Source organism: Dendrobates tinctorius, unplaced genomic scaffold (assembly GCF_039654945.1).
Source record: "Dendrobates tinctorius isolate UK_male_01 unplaced genomic scaffold, ASM3965494v1 ptg000212l, whole genome shotgun sequence".
NCBI classification, from domain to species: Eukaryota; Metazoa; Chordata; class Amphibia; order Anura; family Dendrobatidae; genus Dendrobates; species Dendrobates tinctorius.
Genome location: NW_027361879.1, coordinates 434,068 through 453,482, shown reverse-complemented (window position 1 = coordinate 453,482; position 19,415 = coordinate 434,068). Strand labels below are relative to the sequence as shown.

Sequence of the window (19,415 nt, the reverse complement as noted above, 5' to 3'; positions counted from 1 at the left end):
CAGTTATATGTGGCTTTCTCCAGGGGAAAGAAAAGCCAACAAATAAGGGTTAAAATATTTGAGACCCAGAAAGAAGGTAAACTTATTCCTAACTTTGCCAAATGGTTTACCGTCTACTATGTGTACAAAGAAGTCTTTTATTAGGATTTTTAACAATTGTAAAAGCCCAAAAATTTTGTACACAAAAGTGGGACAAACTCCTAGCCACGGTCTACGGACCAAACAAAGGGCATGGGTAGGGGCTTGGGGGCAGATCCCAAGTGCGCTCAACCATGTGAAATAGCTTACGCTCAGGAACATTGAGGGATAGCGCTATCGGATAGCTCTATTTGTTCATTTCCTTTAGGAATAGAGCTATGGGATAGCTCTACCCGTGCACTTTCTTCATGGATAGCGCTATCGAATAACTGTACCCAAACAGTATTAACTACAGAGCTTTTTCACACACAAGGTAGGAGTGGCAACAGAGGTACACCAGGTATTTATGTTTGCTGTTAGTCTGTACATATGCTAGTCTGATGCGTGGTTACACCCCATTGCGTGGTTCGTAATCCCAGTGCGCACCCGAAGTGCGCACAATCACTCGTAAGTACTATAATACTGCCCCCTATGTACAAGAATATAACTACTATAATACTGCTCCAATGTACAAGAATATAACTACTATAATACTGCTCCTATGTACAAGAATATAACTACTACCCACATTTAAAAGGGGATTGAACTCGTCACGAATGGCAAGCCTGTATGCATAGTACTGCAACAGGGTGATTTTTTTGTCGATCTTGATCCACTGGTATGGATAGTAGATCAATGTCACCAATTCCTTGATGTTGCACACTTAGGGCAATTGGAGTTGTCAAATTTATTGTCCATCCACTGTCGCCATATGGGAATGGAAGTGGATATGTCATTGCATCACACTTTCTGTGAAGAAAGCTGATTTGAACTGATTGGTTTTCACTTTTCAGGTGTACTCTGATGTCCCTATTAAACGGGGGTTCACCCAATGCATTTTGATAAATTATAGCTACTTCATTGCACCTTGGTGCATTATAGCGCCTCTGGTCATCATTGTAGTCATTTATAATTGACATTGTTATTTCGAGTGGATGGCGATTTTCTAATTCAGCAATCCTCTCTTCCTCTCTTTCAAATTCCCTCATAATTATGAAGGCTCTTGCGAGTGGGTTAATTGCTTTCATTTTCTCTCCAAGAGATGACAGCAGTGCTGGGAGGCACTTTTTATTTGCTTGACTTCTTGTACTTAATGCTTCTTCAGTGTCCAAGATATAAATCTGGGCATACTTGGGAGTACTACCCACAGCGGGAGGCAATGGGGCAGCTCTGTGGTAAATTTGTCCATGAATTTGAAAACAGTATGGACCATGCCCAGGAGGTAGCGCTACTTGTGCTCCCATTGATGTCAAAGCAAGAGAGCTTTTGTATTGCCTTATATTAGCCATAAAGTTATTGGAGTGCTGATGCTCTCCTTTCATCAACTTGACTAATTGATCATCTATACGAATGGGACGTAATTGGATGCGCCCTCTCTTGCAGAAGGAAGGGAATGTTTTGTCCTGCGCTATTTCCTCTTTGAAATTTTTAGATTGGCAGAACTGACATCGAAATGTCAGTTCGCCAGCATAGTGCTCTCCAATACATGTCTCATCAATTTGATTAAAAAACCCTCTAGCTGCAAATGTAACTTGCCGTCGTTAAGTGGCTCTTGCATTTTGGACACGTCTTGTTCTCGACTTTGTGAAATTTGTGTATCACTTTGTGCATTGCGTGTTGCTCGTTGTCGTGCAGCAGTAGATGTTCTACGGGATTCAGTTACTTCATTAGTTTCTCTTGCTCTGGCCGCCGTCTGTCGGGCTGCATCAGAAGTTCTTTGACAATATCGTTCATCTTCTGATGCAGGTTACGCATCCGTCTGCGATTTGCTTCTCTATGTGCAGCAATCAATTTGATCCATCTTTGCAATGTTGCCTCACACTGTTGCCTGAGTGTTGCCTCACAGTGTTGCCTCACAATGTTGCCTCACAGGTTAACGCTCAAAAAAGGCTTATGCCTTAACTCGTCACCAGGAAGAGCTCCTCTCCTTATTAGATATGTCACTTAACTCCTATATAGGGCCTTACAGTACTTAGGTATCCATGGTTACACCCACGCATATAGTCAGTTTGCTGCTAGTGGTAGTAACTATGGATACCTAAGTTACTGTTGAGCTGTGGATTACTCATTGTGCCCAGGCAGACGGACACGTCCAAATTAGGTATATGGATATTCTTGCACATAAGGGCAGTATTATAGTAGTTATATTCTTGTACATAGGGGCAGTATTATAGTATTTATATTTTTGTACATAGGGGCAGTATTATAGTAGTTATATTCTTGTACATAGGGGCAGTATTATAGCAGTTATATTTTTGTACATAGGGAGCAGTATTATAGTTGTTATTCTACAGAAGTGACTATGTGCACATGGTGCTAACTTGTGCTCACATAGGGCCATAATCTGGCCTTGTCTGGAGGTGGTTTTATAGGTCTTAAATCCTCAGATTAATTTTTATTGTTTTACTTTTACAGGTTCCTCTATGACACGATTTTAAAAACAAAAAGTCATAACATTTATCGCCCGTCCACCGGAGCCACACTGCTGTTGGCTGCCATACACACTTGTGACCAGGTGAGAGAGCACATTTTTGGGAGGCCGGATTGTTACTATAAAATATCACTAGTGTCCAGTAGTGAACACTGTGTGCGTGTGCTAACAGAGCATGAAGAAATTAATGAGCTGGTAGCAATCAAAATACAGCTCCCTGCCCAAGAATGCGGTCCCTGAGAATCTGCCCAGGGCCTGATAAAAGGTCATCGAGGGTCGTAAATGGCCCAGGGGCCTAAGGTTCCCCACCCCTGTCCTAAAGGGATGTCTACAGTTCAGGATCTTCCTGGGTTAGTGATCTCCTCTGACAAAACAGAACAGGACCATCCATGTATCGCAGGCTATGGTGGCCATCAGGGGCGGGACTACCGCGGTCTCAGCGGTCGCCGCTGCGACGGGGCCCGGAGTCTTTAGGGGCCCGATTGCGGAGCTGCAGCCGCTTATTGGCTGTGCAGCTCCGTTCTTGGGCTGCCAGGCTGCAATTGGCTGTGATTGCAGGACCTGTGATTGTTAGGAACGGCAGAACGCACTAAATAAATAAATAATAAAGTGCGTTCGCCGCTCGGTGTCCACTGTGCAGGTGTTAACACTGCTGCTAAATAATGGTGAACACTAAATATGGCGGTATTATTGCACGCGGGTTGGACGTCACCCGGTGTGCGCTGAGCGTACTGTTAGCTTCACAGAGGTATTAACATAAATACTGTGCCTGTTGGACCCACAGGTCTCAGAGAAGTGCTTGCACGGTATAAGGTCACAGGAGCTGAACCCTAGGCAGAGGGTCAGAGTCCATTTAGACATACCGTACGTGCGGCGTCGCAACTGCGGAAGCCAAGAGGAGCTGCAGACCGCAGCGCGGCGACAGACACTGCCGCTAATCAACAATGCCCGATAGCAGGCGCACTGTCGGACGCTAGCACTGTGGAGGATGCTGTTTTGGCTTGGAGCTTGCCACTGGCTGGCGCAGACTCTAAACCTAAGTCCCTATACACACTCGTAATATCAGAGGAAGGGGATCTTAATGAGTCATTCGCAGGTTCATGCATCCATCATCATTCACATAGTAGCAACTAGAGACTATACTAGCGCATGGCCGAGCAGCCATGCGGACCTTTTATAGCCGTGCGCTTCCGGGACCTTCCAGATCTCTGAGATGGACCAATGAGATCAGGAGAAGGACCTGAGCATGTGACTCCCGATCTCCAATGGGAGATCGTCTCGTGAGCATGCCCAGTAGCGCGACGAGAGGACTTAGCCTCTGGAGCATTTTGCTGCAAAGCAGCCTGCATTGCTATTGCTGACCCAAAGGTGGCAGCATCAGCCAGACCCACAGAGCAGGTCTGGGCAGAGAGTCTGGGATGCTGAGACTGCTGAGCAATCTCCTCTGTGGTCGATAGACAATGAGAGACCGCAGAATATGAGGCTCAGGATTCCTGCTGAGGCGCTGTAGGAACCCGACGCCTAACAGTGATGAGGTCACAGGAGGGGAGGAGTCAGGGGTCACATGATCAGGAGTTTCCATGTCTGAATGTCTCTGCTGTGCTGGTCATCATGATGCTGGTGAGGGGAAGTTTATGTGTGGGGGGTCTGGAGGGATTTACAGGGTGGATGTAGCAGAGACATGTGTGTACAAGGTGTACAGAGCGGAGCCGTGTGTACAAAGTGTATGGAGCGCAGCTGTGTGTGTACAAGGTGTACAGAGCGGAACCATGTGTGTACAAGGTGTGCAGAGCGGAGCCATGTGTGTACGAGGTGTATGGAGCAGAGCCGTGTGTGTGTTAGAGGGTGAAGCACAAGAAGATTCAGAGGGGGGGTTACCTTCTCCGCTCCTGATCTGGAACCACTTGGCCAGACAGCAGGCTTGCTAAGAGGAAGACTTTCTGCCCTGGACGTACTGGGTCATGTGACTGCTGGGAGGAGAGAGGAACAGGAAGGAGGGCAGCCTGAGAGCGCGTGAAGCTCAGAGCAACATGTGCAGGGGACAGGGCAGGTTGCAGCTGCACGCAGGAGAGAAAACTTGGGTCGCCCTCCCAGGGCTGTGGGGTACTCGGGACCGGGCCGGTGTCAGTGGGATGTGTCACAGCAGCGGTGACCCGGTTCGTGGCCCTGGGCGCCCAAGTAATGGTGGAATGTATATGTAGTTAATAGTTTGTGTCGTCACCTGTGGTGCTCGGCAAGGAAGGTGTTAAGCCGACGCTGCAGACAGATCCTCTGGGACAGATGGTAGGATGCAGCAGTGATGGTATAGCCCTCCACAGGCAGGGCTAATGTCCCAGGGCAATGTAATTGTAATGGTTGTGGAAAGGCGCAGGCAGTGTAAAGAATGGTACCCAGATGTAGCAATGCTGAGTGGGTTGGCGCCAGAATGAATGGAGGACACCGAGGCTTGCAGTTCCAAAGCTTTACTCACAGTCTGCGGTACACAAGGGTGCCTGCCTCCGGGCCAGAGACTCAGCCAACCTCCAGGCCAGATGGAAAGCTCCTCTCCAACACTCAGCCAACATGTACCGTTCCTGAACGACTCCTCTATTGCGCCTTAAGGTGTGAAGATCTCCAGTACCGTGGTACTCTGAAGTTCCTCCTGTCAGATGTTCCTAACAATTCTACTCGTATGGCAGACAGCTGTAGCCTCTCTCGGGGACTCCCTTCTCCGGAGTCCTGGCTCTCTAATCAGTTGCTGTTGTGCCCCGAGTCTTAGTTGGGAGTAGTGTCTGCTGCAGAATCATAAGTGTCCATACAACCTCTGGGACCGGGCCCCGGCCTCGCGCTGAGAACCTATAGGCAGGGTTCCTCTTCCAACCCACGTCTCCTCTCTGTTCTCCTACTCCTTCGTTCCGCACTGTTCCTTCTCTCTCATATGGAAGCTTAGGTTGCAGTTCTACGTCTTTCTCCTTCTGTTCCTTTCCCGTGCCAGCTGGCTCAGATCACTGAGGCAGCTGCAGCACTCCTTCCTCCATCCCTTCTTCAGGGGATCCCCACTCCTCCCGAGTGGCCTCCTTCCTGACTGACCCTCTGTCAGACTCAACCTCGACTGATCTGTAATCCTACACTTTCCCACTCTTTTATATATCTAAAATCCACCCACCTCCCAGCACATCCAGTGTTCCATGCAGGGAACCACCAGAGGTGCTCTACTACTCTCCAAGCACTAAGCCGCAATGTGGTTGTGCAGAACTACCCTGTTGTGTGGGGTGCGAGTGTTGGAGCATGGAAAGGAGTTCCCACCTTACTTGGATGGTGGGGCACTACACCTTAGGAGAAGGTGCAGTACCTCTGTGGCGACTGAGCCTCAGGGGCGCCACAAACTCCCTTTCAGAGGACAAATCCAGGGGGACTCTTCAGAGAGACTGCATCTTAAGAGTACGTGAGAACAGAGCCTGCAGTGACTGGAGAGGTGCACTCTGACCCTCGTGCAGAGACAGTGACCCCCGTGCATAGCCCCGGTACCTGCGGTGTTGGTGCAGAGCCCCTGACTCCTGTTGAGAGGCTTATAGAGACACAGAGCCCTTGATTCCTGCGGAGAGACTGTTTAGGTTTGGAGCATAAACTCAGAGCAGGGGATACCCGTAATGCCTTGTGTTCCCCCTGCCTTTCTTCATTAATCCCCGAGACCCCTGTTGTGGGTCCTTAGAGACTGCAGAGCCTACAGTGACTAGAGTGACGACAAGTGCCGCTGCTGACGGCGCCGACGCGGGAGAAGACGATCCTACAAGCAAGTACTCAGCAGACTGATAAGTTCCAAGACCACCTGTTTCTAACTTATACTTTTTTACTGTTTGATATACTGCTTTAAAACCAGTTTAACCCCCACTGCTTTCTCCATGCGAGGAGTATCATATCCCTGTAAATAAAACCCTTTAACTTTTGATCTGTCTCGGTTCCGTGGTGACATACCAGCACCTGCACGTTTATTACATTTGATGTAGTCGGCAGGATGTCACACAGTAGCACGGATGGGGCAGATCAAGCAGTTGGGGGAGGCCCCGGGTCTAGCATTTCCCTGGGAGCCATGTTGAATAATCTGCCAAAGTTTACTGGGAGTAATGTGATGTTGTGGAGTTGGACGGAGTGTATCCGGCGACTGATGCAGATGCATCCCATGACACCGGCCCTGGAGGCAGAGATTGCATTAATGGCCCTGGAGGGGGAGGCACAGAATTCTGTTATGCTTAGGTCCCCCCGAGAAAGAGATACCCTGGACAAAGTGCTGCGCATACTTAAATAGACGCATGGGGATCCCAATGACGTAGGAGAACTGCGCATGTGACTGTTTCACCGGGTGCAAAGAGAGGGGGAGACTGTGACACAATTTATGAACGTCCTGCAAGAGCTCCATATTGCCATCAAATGGAAGGACAGCGTAGATGTAGGGTCAGTTGACGTTGTGCTCTGGCAGGGCCAGACTGGGACTAAAATTCAGCCCTGGCATTTGAAGTTACACAGGCCCACTAGTCACATGGTGACTATATAATATCTTTGTACACTTGTAGGTTACAAGAAGTGAGAGGAGATTAACACGACTATATAACATGTAGTCACAGCTGTGCCCAGTATTTCAGCTCAGTCCTATTTATTGCTTTTAGGTACAGTACTCCTCCCAAAGCTCTGTCCCCTTTTGTACGCACGGTCACAGAATTCCTGGCAGAACTGCAATCCATTGGGCAACCAGACCCCCTGGTCATAGTTGCCCCTATCATACCTCCCAACTTTTGAAGAAGGGAAAGAGTGACAAAGACTGCAAATTTTAGGCCACGCCCGGCCACACCCATTTCGCAACTAGTCACACCCATGTCCACGCCTAATCGCACCCATTTAGTACTGCTGATCACACTGACTGGTACTGAGGGCACAGTGGCTGGCATTATGGGCACACTGACTGGCACTAAGGAAGAGAGAAAACAGAGAGAGAGAAAAAAGAAAAAGAGAGAGAAAGAAAGGAGAGCGAGAGAGGAAGAAAGAACAGAGAGAGAAAGAAAGAGGGGAAAGAAAGAAAGAACAGAGAGAGACAGAGAAAGAACAGAGAGAGAAAGAAGTAAAGAAAAGAAAGAACAGACAGAAAGAAAGAGAGGAAAGAAAAAGAAAGAAAGAGGGGAAAGAAAGAACAGAGAGAGAGAGAAAGAAAAAAGAAAGATTAGAGAGAGAAAGAAAGAACAGAGAGAGAGAAAGAAAATGAGGGAAAGACAGAACAGAGAATGAGAAAGAAAGAACAGAGAAAGAAAGAAAAAGAGAGCAAGAAATAAAGAAAGATTCTATAAAGATACTATAGTAGCCCGGCTCCCATTGTAGTGCCCACCTGAGCCTCCCGGTGCAGGAAATATCATGATCTGCTCACATGGCCGGCATCCCCATTTCCAAGGCGATTCTGCTGTCTGCGCTGTCGGAGGAGGACACGGTGATGGATCTGAAGCATTCCTGGTTCCGTCACAATCTCCTCAAGAAAGTATCTCATTTCCGGTCAGCTTCCAGCACATCACTTCAGGTGGAACGTCATGTGTGTGTTTCAAAATGCTCCTCGGGGCTCCGCCATGTACTCCTGTGTCCGTGGGAAAAGCCCTCTTTGTATGCTTCGTGCATACTTGGCTACGCTCCGTACATCCTATACACATATGGCTCCACTCCGTACACACACGGCTCCACTCCGTATACCCCATACACATGGCTCCACTCTGTACACCTCGTACACGTGCGGCTCCGCTCCGTACACCTCGTACTCACGCGGCTCCGCTCCGTACACCTCGTACTCACGCGGCTCCGCTCCGTACACCACATACACGTGCGGATCCGTACACCTCGTACACACGGCTCTGCTCCGTACACCTCGTGCATGCGGCTCTGTTCCGTACACCTCATACACACACGGCTCCTCTCCATGCACTTCGTACACACACGGCTCCGCTCCGTACACCTCGCACACACACGGCTCTGCTCCGTACACCTCGCACACACACGCTCCTCTCCGTACACCTCGTACACACACGGCTCCACTCCGTACACCTCATACACACACAGCTCTGCTACATCTACCCTGTAAACCCCTCCTGACCCCACACATACTTACCTCATCCAGCACCATGACAACAGCACAGCAGAGTCTTGCAGACACCAAGAGGCAAGGCTGAGTGCACAGGACCTGTGATGAGGTCACAGGAGGGGCGGAGTCAGGGGTCACATGATCAGGGGTCTGGACAAAGGCTCCTGATCATGTGACCCCTGACGCCTCCCCTCCTGTGACCTCATCACAGGTCCTGTGAACAGAAAAGAGAGCAGGCAAGCGACGCTGTGAGTGGCTGCGGGGGGGAGGTCTCATGCTACGGCGAGGATGGGGTGCATGACGGCTTATCTCCCTGCAGTGCGGGAGGGTTGGAAACTATAAACAACATGCCTGCAGAGGGCCGGCGGCAGGAGCAACAGCCAGGCCAGTGACCGCACCAGCTGGCAAGCGGCCAGATGATCGGGCGCTGCCGCCCGCGGCCCACATGACAGCGGCCCAGCGGGAAAATGCCCGGTTTTTTATATTATCAATCCGGGCCTGTGCTCCGGGACCAGCTGGTGATGGGTTTGCACGATATATTGATGAAACAGGCCCTGCGAGAGCGCATGGGCTTAAAGCCAGAAATAACTTTCTCTAAAATTGGCAGTGAGGCGCGTGCGCGAGAGCAAGAGCAGGGAGAGTCAGGGCGAGTGGGGAAGGTGCGGAGCGGGGAGGTAACCACCCCCATGGACACTATCTGTTAGAATCTGCTCAGTTTGTGACTATCCGCCATTTTCTTGTAGTGTTCTGGCTGCTGGTCTTTTTCCCCTGGTGCTGGGTTTGCCTTTGGTCAGGTGATTGCATCACCCTTTATTAGCCTGCACCTGTCTCCCATTCCTTGCTGGACAACAGTGTTTATACGCTTGAAGTCTGGCTTGGAGCCTTGCCTTGCTTTCTGTGTGTTTAATTAGTGCAGTTCTGTGACCTCTGGTTCTGCTAGTCTTAGTTTTTGTTTTCAGTTTGTTTCTGCAGCCTTCTTTGTATTTTCTGTTAGGAGGTGACCCGTTTTTGTACCCAGTCCTTATATCTTTCAGGGACCCCCTTCCCCCTATTTATAGGTCTTCACTTGAGATTAGCCTAGGATCATTGTTGGGTCTATTCACAAGGAATGGGTCACCCACCCCATCATAGGGTATCAGCCTAGTCGCAGTGCAAGGTCAGTTCCCCCCCTACTCTAGTCCTGTGCTGCAGAACCGTAACACTATCCCTCAATGGGTGGAAGACCTGAAGATGGAGATTAGACAGATCCATGAAGAAATGGCAGCCTCAAGAAGAACTCAGGCGATAGAACCCGTCCCTATGGTTCAGGACAGAGAAGCTGCCCCCGACGTGAGATTGATACTACCCGGAGGAGAAGCCCCCGTACGTGTTATACCTGTGGAGAGCCCGGCCACATTGCCCGGTGGTGTCCCCAGTGGAGCCGACCATCCCCGCGCCATCCGTTAAACTAGGTGGCTCTGAGCCCGAGGGATGCTGCCCGGAGCATGAAGATTGGAGGAAGAGTAGCAGAAGTCCCACCAGGCTTGTTGCCCCCTGCTCTGGGCACAAATCAATGGAAAAGCAGTGCAGTGCCTGGTAGACACTGGCTCACAAGTGACCACCATGCCTGAAGGATATTTCTGCCATCACTTCATGGAGGCACTACGGCCAGAATGGGTCCCAGTGATCAAACTTATGGCAGCTAACCACTTACCCATCCCGGTCGCAGGGGTGGTATGGATGAACATAGAAGTCTCGATAAAGATTTAGGAAGAAGGGGCATAGTACTGGTGGATGGAGAAGCAGCTAAGGACCATACCGTGACCCTGGGCATGAATGTGCTTAAAGATCTCGGAAGCCTTGTTTAACGAGTCCCTGGAGCAGTAACTGCAGCAATGGAGCGACCAAACCTTTCAGAGGAAGGTCTTTCTGGCCCGGGAAGCATATGGTGACGGGAAGGAACTTGGCAAAGTCATCGCACCCACCTCCGTTAATTGTGTGCTACCCCTGGACAGACTGTGCAGCCCCTGACTGTCCGAGCTGGTATTCCGCCGGAGGGGGTGGAGATTCAAATTGAACCCAGTGGAGTCGACCAGTTGCCATCAGGAGTAATGGTCACATGGACCCTGTCTACCGTGCGGGATGGTGAAACTGATGTAACTTTACCCCCAAAGAGTGAAGTCACTCACGTCCTGGGTCTCCCAGATGAGCTGATCCTGACTGAGACAATACAGCTGACTGCAAGGTCAGAAGATCCGTGGCTAGTGACCGTCAAGGCAGAGGCAGCCCCGAACCCCAGATTGCTGCAAGAGGGGCGACGGATACTGGAACTCATGAGGGCAGAGCTCACAGAACTGACCCCTCAGCAGGTGCCCCAGGTGGAAGCCTTGTTGGGAAAATACCAGGAAGTGTTCGAGAAAAATGAAGACGACTTTGGGCGCGCCATCACTCATGAGATACCCACCGGGGATGCGGCACCAATCCAGGAGCGGTACCGCCAGATACCTCCACAGATGTACCAAGAGGTAAAGGGGATGCTGTCGCAAATGTTGAGGAAGAGGGCGATACGTGAGAGTCAGAGCCTGTGGGCTGCCCCCATATTCTTGGTGAGGAAGAAGGATGGGTCCCTACATTTCTGTGTGGACTACCGCCGGCTCAACACTTGCACAGTGCGAGACTCGTATCCACTGCCGAGGATAGAGGAGTCCCTGTCGGCGCTAGGGAATGCCAGGTACTTTTCCATGTTAGATCTGGCCAGCGGTTACTGGCAAGTACCAATGTCCGAACGAGATCGAGCCAAGACAGCTTTCATCCTTCTGATGGGATTGTATGAGTTTTACCGCATGCCCTTCGGCCTAGCCAATGCCCCAGGTACGTTTCAACGTGTCATGGAGAAATGTCTGGGAGACCTGAACTTTGAAGCCACTTTGATCTACTTGGACGATATCATCGTCTTTGCCCCCACCTTTGAATCATAGAATCATAGAATCGTAGAGTTGGAAGGGACCTCCTGGGCCATCTGGTCCAACCCCCTGCTCAAAGCAGGATTCGCTAAATCATCCCAGTCAGATGTCTGTCCAGCCTCTGTTTGAAGACTTCAATTGAAGGAGAACTCACCACTTCTCGTGGCAGCCTGTTCCACTCATTGATCACTCTAACTGTCAAAAAGTTTTTTCTAATATCTAATCTGTGTCTCCTCCCATTCAGTTTCATCCCATTGCTTCTAGTCTTTCCTTGTGCAAATGAGAATAAAGTTGATCCTTCTACAATGTGACAGCCCTTTAGATATTTGTAGACAGCTATTAAGTCTCCTCTCAGTCTTCTCTTTTGCAACCTAAACATTCCCAAATCCTGCAACCTTTCCTCATAAGACAGGGTTTGCAGACCGGTCAACATTCTGGTCGTTCTTTTCTGAACTTGCTCCAGTTTGTTGATGTCTTTTTTAAAATGTGGTGCCCAAAACTGGACACAATATTCCAGATGAGGTCTAACCAAAGAGGAGTAGAGGGAAATAATGACTTCACGTGATCTAGACTGTGTGCTTCTGTTAATACATCCTAGAATTGCATTTGCCTTTTTTGCTGCTGCATCACACTGTTGACTCATATTCAGTCTGATCTATTAGTGTACCCAAGTCTTTTTCACATGTGCTGTCACTTAGCCCTATTCCTCCCATTCTGTATATGCTTTTTTCATTTTTATTGCCCAGATGTAGTACTTTGCATTTCTCCCTGTTAAAAACCATTCTGTTAGTTGCTGCCCACTTCTCCAGTTTATTTATATCTTTTTGAATCCTCTCTCTCTCTTCTCTAGTATTAGCTATCCCTCCTAGCTTTGTGTCATCAGCAAATTTAATCAGTTTACCCTCAATTCCTTCATCTAAATCGTTGATAAAGATGTTGAACAATACAGGGCCCAGGACAGAGCCCTGTGGTACCCCACTTGAGACATTCTTCCAACTGGATGTGCAGCCGTTTACGACCACTCTTTGGGTCCGATCACTAAGCCAGTTATTTATCCACCTAACAGTTGCCTTGTCCATTCCATACTTAGTCATTTTTTCAATAAGGATTGTATGAGAGACTTTGTCAAATGCTTTGCTGAAGTCAAGATATACTATATCTACAGCATTTCCTTGATCCACCCAATCAGTGATTCCATCATAGAAGGAAATTAAGTTAGTCTGACATGACTTATTAGTTACAAACCCATGCTGACTCTGTTTAATCACTTCATTCTTATCCAGGTACTGAGATACATGTTGTTTAATAATTTGTTCAAAGATCTTTCCTGGTATAGAAGTCAGACTCACCGGCCTATAGTTGCTTGGGTCCACCTTCTTCCCCTTTTTGAAGATAGGAACAACATTTGCTCTTCTCCAGTCTTCTGGGACTTCTCCTGTTCTCCAAGATTTTTCAAAGATTATGGAGAGGGGTTCAAAAATTTCTTCTGCTATCTCCTTCAGTACTCTGGGGTGTAATTCATCTGGACCTGGAGACTTGAATTCATTTAGGTTAGCTAAGTGTTTCCTCACTATCTTTCTGTTTATAGATATCCTGGATTCTTCTATTCCCTTAATAGGACAGTGAAGAACAGTTGATGTTACATTTCCTTTCTGAGAGAAAACAGATGCAAAATAGGAATTTAAAAGTTCAGCCTTCTCAACATCCTGTCTTACCATTTCATCATTTTCATCCTGTAAAAATCCTATAGCATCTTTGACTTTTCTTTTACTTTTGACATATCCCCAAAATCCTTTATTATTGCTTTTGACATCTCTTGCAAGCCTCAATTCATTTTCAGCTTTAGCTAATCTGATTTGTGCCCTGCAGGTTCTGCAGACAGCATTATATTCTTCTTTAGATATGCCTCCTTCTTTCCATTTTATAAACATTTTTTTCTTCCTTTTTAGCATGTGCTTAAGTTCTGTGTTCATCCATCCTGGTTTCCTTAAATGCTTCCTATTCTTCCCTCTTTTCGGAATTGTTAACAACTGTGCTTTGAGAATTTCATTTTTCAAGATTTCCCATCCTTCCTGGACATTTTTGTCTTTAAGGATATCCAACCATTGGATCCCTCCAATTCTCTTTCTGAATCCCTTAAAATCTGCCTTTCTGAAACCTAACCTTGACGTCTGAGTCTTCACAGGTCTTCCGCCTCTAGTTATCCAAAATTCTAAAATAGCATGGTCGCTACCTCCTAGGGTCCCAGCCACTTTTACCTCCTCAACCATTTCCTCCCTGTTTATAAGGATTAGATCCAAGGTAGCAGTTCCCCTTGTTTTCTCCCCTACCTTTTGGAAGATAAAGTGGTCAGCAAGAGAGGATAAGAATTTCCTTGACCTGTTAGTTTTGCCTGAGAGAGATTCCCAACAAATGTCTGGATAGTTGAAATCTCCCATGACAACTATGTCATATTTTTTGGAGAACTTGGCCATTTGATGCATAAAGAGTTCATCCATATCTTCAGCTTGCACAGGCGGCCTGTAGTAAATGCCTACAATGGTGTCCTTTCCATTGTTCTGTCCTTGTATTCTTACCCAAACAGAACATGAAGAACATCTGCAGAGGCTGGAGTAGGTTCTGAGTTGGCTACAGAGGTACGGGTTGAAAGTGAAGCCACAGAAGTGTCACCTCTTCCGGACTGAGATTGAATACTTGGTTGTTTCAGCTGAGGGAGTGAAGCCTTCTCAGGAGAAGATTGCTGCGGGACAAGAGTGGCCGACCCAAAAACTGTGAAAGATGTGCGTGCATTCTTGGGACTCACCGGATACTTTCGACGCTTCGTAAAAGACTTTACCCGCCTTGCATATCCTCTTCTGAAACTGTTGAAGGGAGTACCCTCGTGTGCCAAAAACAGGAACATACAGTGGGGAAAGCGTCAGGAAGAAGCATTCCTAGCCCTGAAGGCTTTGACGAAGGCCCCTGTGCTGGCTTATGCTAACTTATCGCAGCTGTTCATCTTACACACTGATGGGCGTTTACAGGGGCTCGGAGCAGTGCTATCCCAGATGCAGGATGGAAAAGAGCGAGTCATAGCCTATACCAGTTGGTCTTTACATGACTCTGAGAAAAATCCCCAAAAACTACAGTTCATTCAAGCTGGAGCTGTTGGCGCTGGTGTGGGCGATGAAAGAGAAGTTTGCGGAGTATCTGGCTGGCTCAAAGTTCATGTACATACGGATAACAATCCGTTGGCTCATCTAGAGACCGCCAAGTTAGGGGCTCTAGAACAACGTTGGGTAACCCAGATGGCTAAGTTCCAATATAGAATCTCCTACAAGAGAGGATCAAAGAATGTTTATGCTGATGCCCTTTCTCAAGTGAATTATCGCAAACCAGCGCCCAGTGGGGATGAAGAGCTGGAGGCTGTGGAAGTACCGGGTTTTGGAGAGACTGCCTGGACGGTGGCAGCTACGCGGGAAACTGGTCAGGAAGAGGCCCGTGTGAATTTGCTGGAACAGCCCTGCGTTGAGTGGGTCTGAATTCAGCAGGAGGATCAGGAGATAGCCCAGTTAAGACGGTGGGTTGAGTCTAGACAGGGGCCTAGCCAAAGTGAGAGGAGGTCTGCCTCACCTGAGAGGCTGGAGATGCTGCATCAATGGGAAAGACTACGGTTGCAGGATGGTATCCTGTACAGAAAAATGTTCCTCCAATCAAAACTTGGCCTTGCCTGGCAGACGGTTATTCCCTCATCCCTGGTACACCAGTTGGCTACAGAAGCGCATGAAAAAGGAGCGCACTTTGGGCCCGAGAGAACCTTCCAGTGGTTGCAGCGCCTGTTTTATCATCCCAATCTGAGGAACATCGTGGAAAGGGTCTGCCAACAATGCCGGAGTTGTGAACTGGTCAAACCACCGGAACAATGGGCCCCCACAGAGACGGTGAAGTCCTCTGGCCCTATGGACCTGCTGGCCATAGATTACCTGACAATTGGACCCACACATCAAGGCTATGAGCACTGTTTAGTGATGATAGACCATTTTACCAAGTTTGTCCTAGTGACACCTACATGGGACCAGACTGCCGAGTCTGCTGCTCACGCAATCTGCAAACACTTCATTCAGGTGTACGGGTGCCCCAAATGCATGCATTCCGATCAGGAGGCCTGCTTCCTCGGAAAGGTGATGGAGGAGCTGCACCAGCTGTACAAGATCAATAAGTCCCGGACAACTCCTTATCATCCACAGGGAAACAGAGCTTGTGAGAAAGTTAACCGCACCCTGATCCAAATGCTGAGGACTCTGGAAGAGGAACAGAAGGCACATTGGACTGAGTACGTCCCTGAATTGGTGTGGGTATATAACAATCGGAAACACAGCACCTCTGGCTTCACACCCTTCTCTCTGTTCTTTGGGCAGTCCGGGAAGGAGTTGGCAGAGTTGGCAGAGTTGGAGCTCGGGGAGGACTACCCACGGATGGGGGCGTACTCCTGGGTTCAAGAACACCATCATCGGCTACGGACTATCCATCAGCTAGTGCAGAATCGGCTGCAGGAGTTACTGTAGAACATTCGCAAGTCAATCCTCAAAGGGGCACAGCTCTGCGGCCTGGAGATCAAGTCCTTGTGAGGGAAAAGCACCCACACAACAAATTGGAGTGCCGGAGGGAGAAAAGACCGTACAGGGTGAGGCAGCGACTTGGCAGAAAGGGTCCTGTCTACGAGATTCAGCCGTAAACAGACGAAGGGGCCCCCACTCGCACGCTGCATCTGAATATGCTGCGTCCTTGTTTGTCTCAAGATCCTGAACCAGTTCCATTGGCCCCAGTACCTCCATCAGCCGTACCAGTGGTTAATGTTGAAGATGAGGAAGATATCGAGTTTCCCCCAGGGGACCCAGAAACAGGGCTGGTGCCTGAAACTACCAATGTGCTGGGAGTGGCCCATACTCCCGTTCCTCCCACAGCAGCTGACACCACGACCCCTGCTGAATTGAGACGCTCTGAACGTTCAACAGCTGGTGAACCCCCATTCGATACAATCAGGATGAGTTCATCTGGCAGCAGATTGTCAAAAGGAACTTCAGAAATTCTCGCCCATGGAATGGCGAGTGAAAAGAGAGGAGGAATGTAAAGGGGTGAAGCACAAGAAAACTTAGAGAGGTTACCTTCTCCACTCCTGATATGGAACCACTTGGCCAGACTGCAGGCTTGCTAGGGGGAAGACATTCTGCCCTGGACGTGCTGGGTCATGTGACTGCTGGGAGGAGAGAGGAACAGGAAGGAGGGCAGCCTGAGAGCATGCGAAGCTCAGAGCAGCATGTGCAGGGGACAGGGCAGGTTGCAGCTGCATGCAGGAGAGAAGAGAGAACTCCTGTTCAGAGGACAAATCCAGGGGGACTGTGCAGAGAGACTGCATCTTGTGAGTACGTGAGACCAGAGCCTGCAGTGACTGGAGAGGTGCGCTCTGACCCTCGTGCAGAGACAGTGACTCCCGTGTGTAGCCCCGGTGCCTGCGGTGTTGGCGCAGAGCCCCTGACTCCAGTTGAGAGACTTATAGAGACATAGAGCCCTTGATTCCTGCGGAGAGATTGTTTAGTTTTGGAGCATAGACTCAGAGCATGGAACACCCAGATTGCCTTGTGTTCTCCCTGCCTTTCTTCATTAACCCCTGAGACCCCTGTTGTGGGTCCTTAGAGACTGCAGAGCCTACAGCGACTAGAGAGACAAGTGCCGCTGCTGATATCGCCGACGCGGGAGAAGACGACCCCACAAGCAAGTGCTCAGCAGACTGATAAGTTCCAAGAACACCTGTTTCTAACTGTTATTCTTTTTGACTGTTTGATACACTGCTTTAAAACCAGTTTAACCCCCACTGATTTCTCCCTGCGAGGAGTATCATATCCCTGCAAATAAAACCCTTTAACTTTTGATCTGTCTCGGTTCCGTGGTGACATACCAGCACCTGCACATTTATTACATGTATACGAGGTGTACTGAGCGGAGCGATGTGTGTACGAGGTGTACGGAGCAGAGCCGTGTGTACGAATTGTATGGAGCACAGCTGCGTGTGTACGAGGTGAGCGGAGCCATGTGTGTATGAAGCGGAGCCGCGTGCGTACGAAGAGTACGGAGAGAAGCCGCGTGCATACAAAGTGTACGGAGCGGAGCCGCATGTGTATGAGGTGGATGGAGAGGAGCCATGTGTGTACGGAGCAGAGCCACGTGTGTACGAGGTGTACGGAGCGGAGCCATGTGTGTGCGAGGTGTATGGAGTGCAGCCGTGTCTGTACGAGGTGTACGGAGCAAAGCCGTGTGTGTACGAGGTGTACGTAGCGGAGCCATGTGTGTACGAAGTGTACGGAGCGCAGCCGTGTGTGTACGAAGTGGAGCCGCGTGCGTGCGAAGTGTACGTAGCGGAGCCGCATGTGTATGTGGTGGACGGAGAGGAGCCGTGTGTGTATGGAGCGGAGCGTGTACGGAGCGGAGATGTGCGTGTATTTTGGCATTAGGGGGGCCCCATTAGAAAGTTCGCACCGGGGCCCATAACTTTGTAATTACGCCACTGGTGGCCACCAATTCCCTAAATTTCTTGTTTGGCAACATTGATACTAGTAGGCTGATTCTGATACTAAATTTTCACTGGGAATGCTTCACAGCCATAGACAAACAAGAACTTTCATATTACCCCATCTGTACTAAACCACCAGGTATGTTTCACTGTCATTGATCACCATGGGATACTGACATTAACCCCATTTGCCCTAGTTCACCCAAGTTGCTGCCATTGATCCCATCTATCATAGCCCATCATGGTTGCTGGCATAAATTCCAACTTCCATAGACCATTGAGGGAAAGGTCATCACAGGAGGTCCAGGATAGAAGGATGTAATGCCCCCCCTGCATTACATCCTTCTATCCTGGACCTCCAGTGATGCTGACATTTAGGCTATGTTCACACGTGGCGGTTTTTTCGCGCTTTTGCGGCGATTTCAACCGCGCGATTTTGCCACGAAAATGCGAAAAATAAGCATCCCATGCATTCCTATGGGATTCCGCAATGCTGTGCTAATGCTGCGGTTTTTACCGCGGCGGAATCGCTTCGCGGTAAAAAACACAGCATGCTCATTAATTTAGCGGAATCGCGGCGATCCCGCACCCATAGGAATGCATTGTTCTGCTTACTTTCCGCATGTGGCTGTGCACACCATGCGAAAAGTAAACAGAACATTTGCGGATAGTACCCACGGTCCGGAGGAGAGGAGACTGTCCTCCGGGCTTTGGGTACCATATCCCTGTAAAAAATAGAATTTAAAATAAAAAATATTGTTATTCTCACCTACCGACGTCCCGCGCAGCCTTCCCGCCTCTCTCCACGCTCCCGGTCCCAGTAATCCTTTGCGAGCGATGACGTCCGTTCTCGCGGGATCGCGAAGTCTCGCGGTCATTCGCGCGACGTTATCGCGAATGACAGCGAGATGTCGTGATCCCGCAAGAACGGACGTCATCGCGGTAATTCTCGCAAAGGATTACTGGGACTGGGAGCGTGGAGAGAGGCGGGAAGGCTGCACGGGACGCCGGAAGGTAAGAATAACAATATACTGTATATATTTTTTTTATTATTATTTTTTACATCTATCTTTTACTATTGATGCCGCATAGGCAGACTCAATAGCAAAAAGGTGGTCACACTCGTCAAACGCTATGTTTGACGAGTGTGACCAACCTGTCAATCAGTTCTCCAAGCGATGCTACAGATCGCTTGGAAAACGCTAGCAATTCTGCAAGCTAATAACG

At 49.1% G+C, this 19,415-nt stretch overlaps 1 protein-coding gene across 3 annotated transcripts in view; it reads left to right on the top strand.

Annotated features, from left to right (window-relative positions):
- Positions 1 to 19,415, top strand: part of LOC141058479 (alpha-N-acetylgalactosaminide alpha-2,6-sialyltransferase 2-like) — a 229,386-nt gene that overhangs the window by 87,675 nt on the left and 122,296 nt on the right. The window contains exon 8 of one of the 3 annotated variants that reach the window (XM_073554702.1): positions 2,593 to 2,692. The exons of the other annotated variants lie outside the window; for them this stretch is intronic. Coding sequence (XP_073410803.1) covers positions 2,593 to 2,692 — 100 coding nt within the window. The remainder of the gene's footprint in view (positions 1 to 2,592; positions 2,693 to 19,415) is intronic. 3 annotated transcript variants of the gene reach the window in all.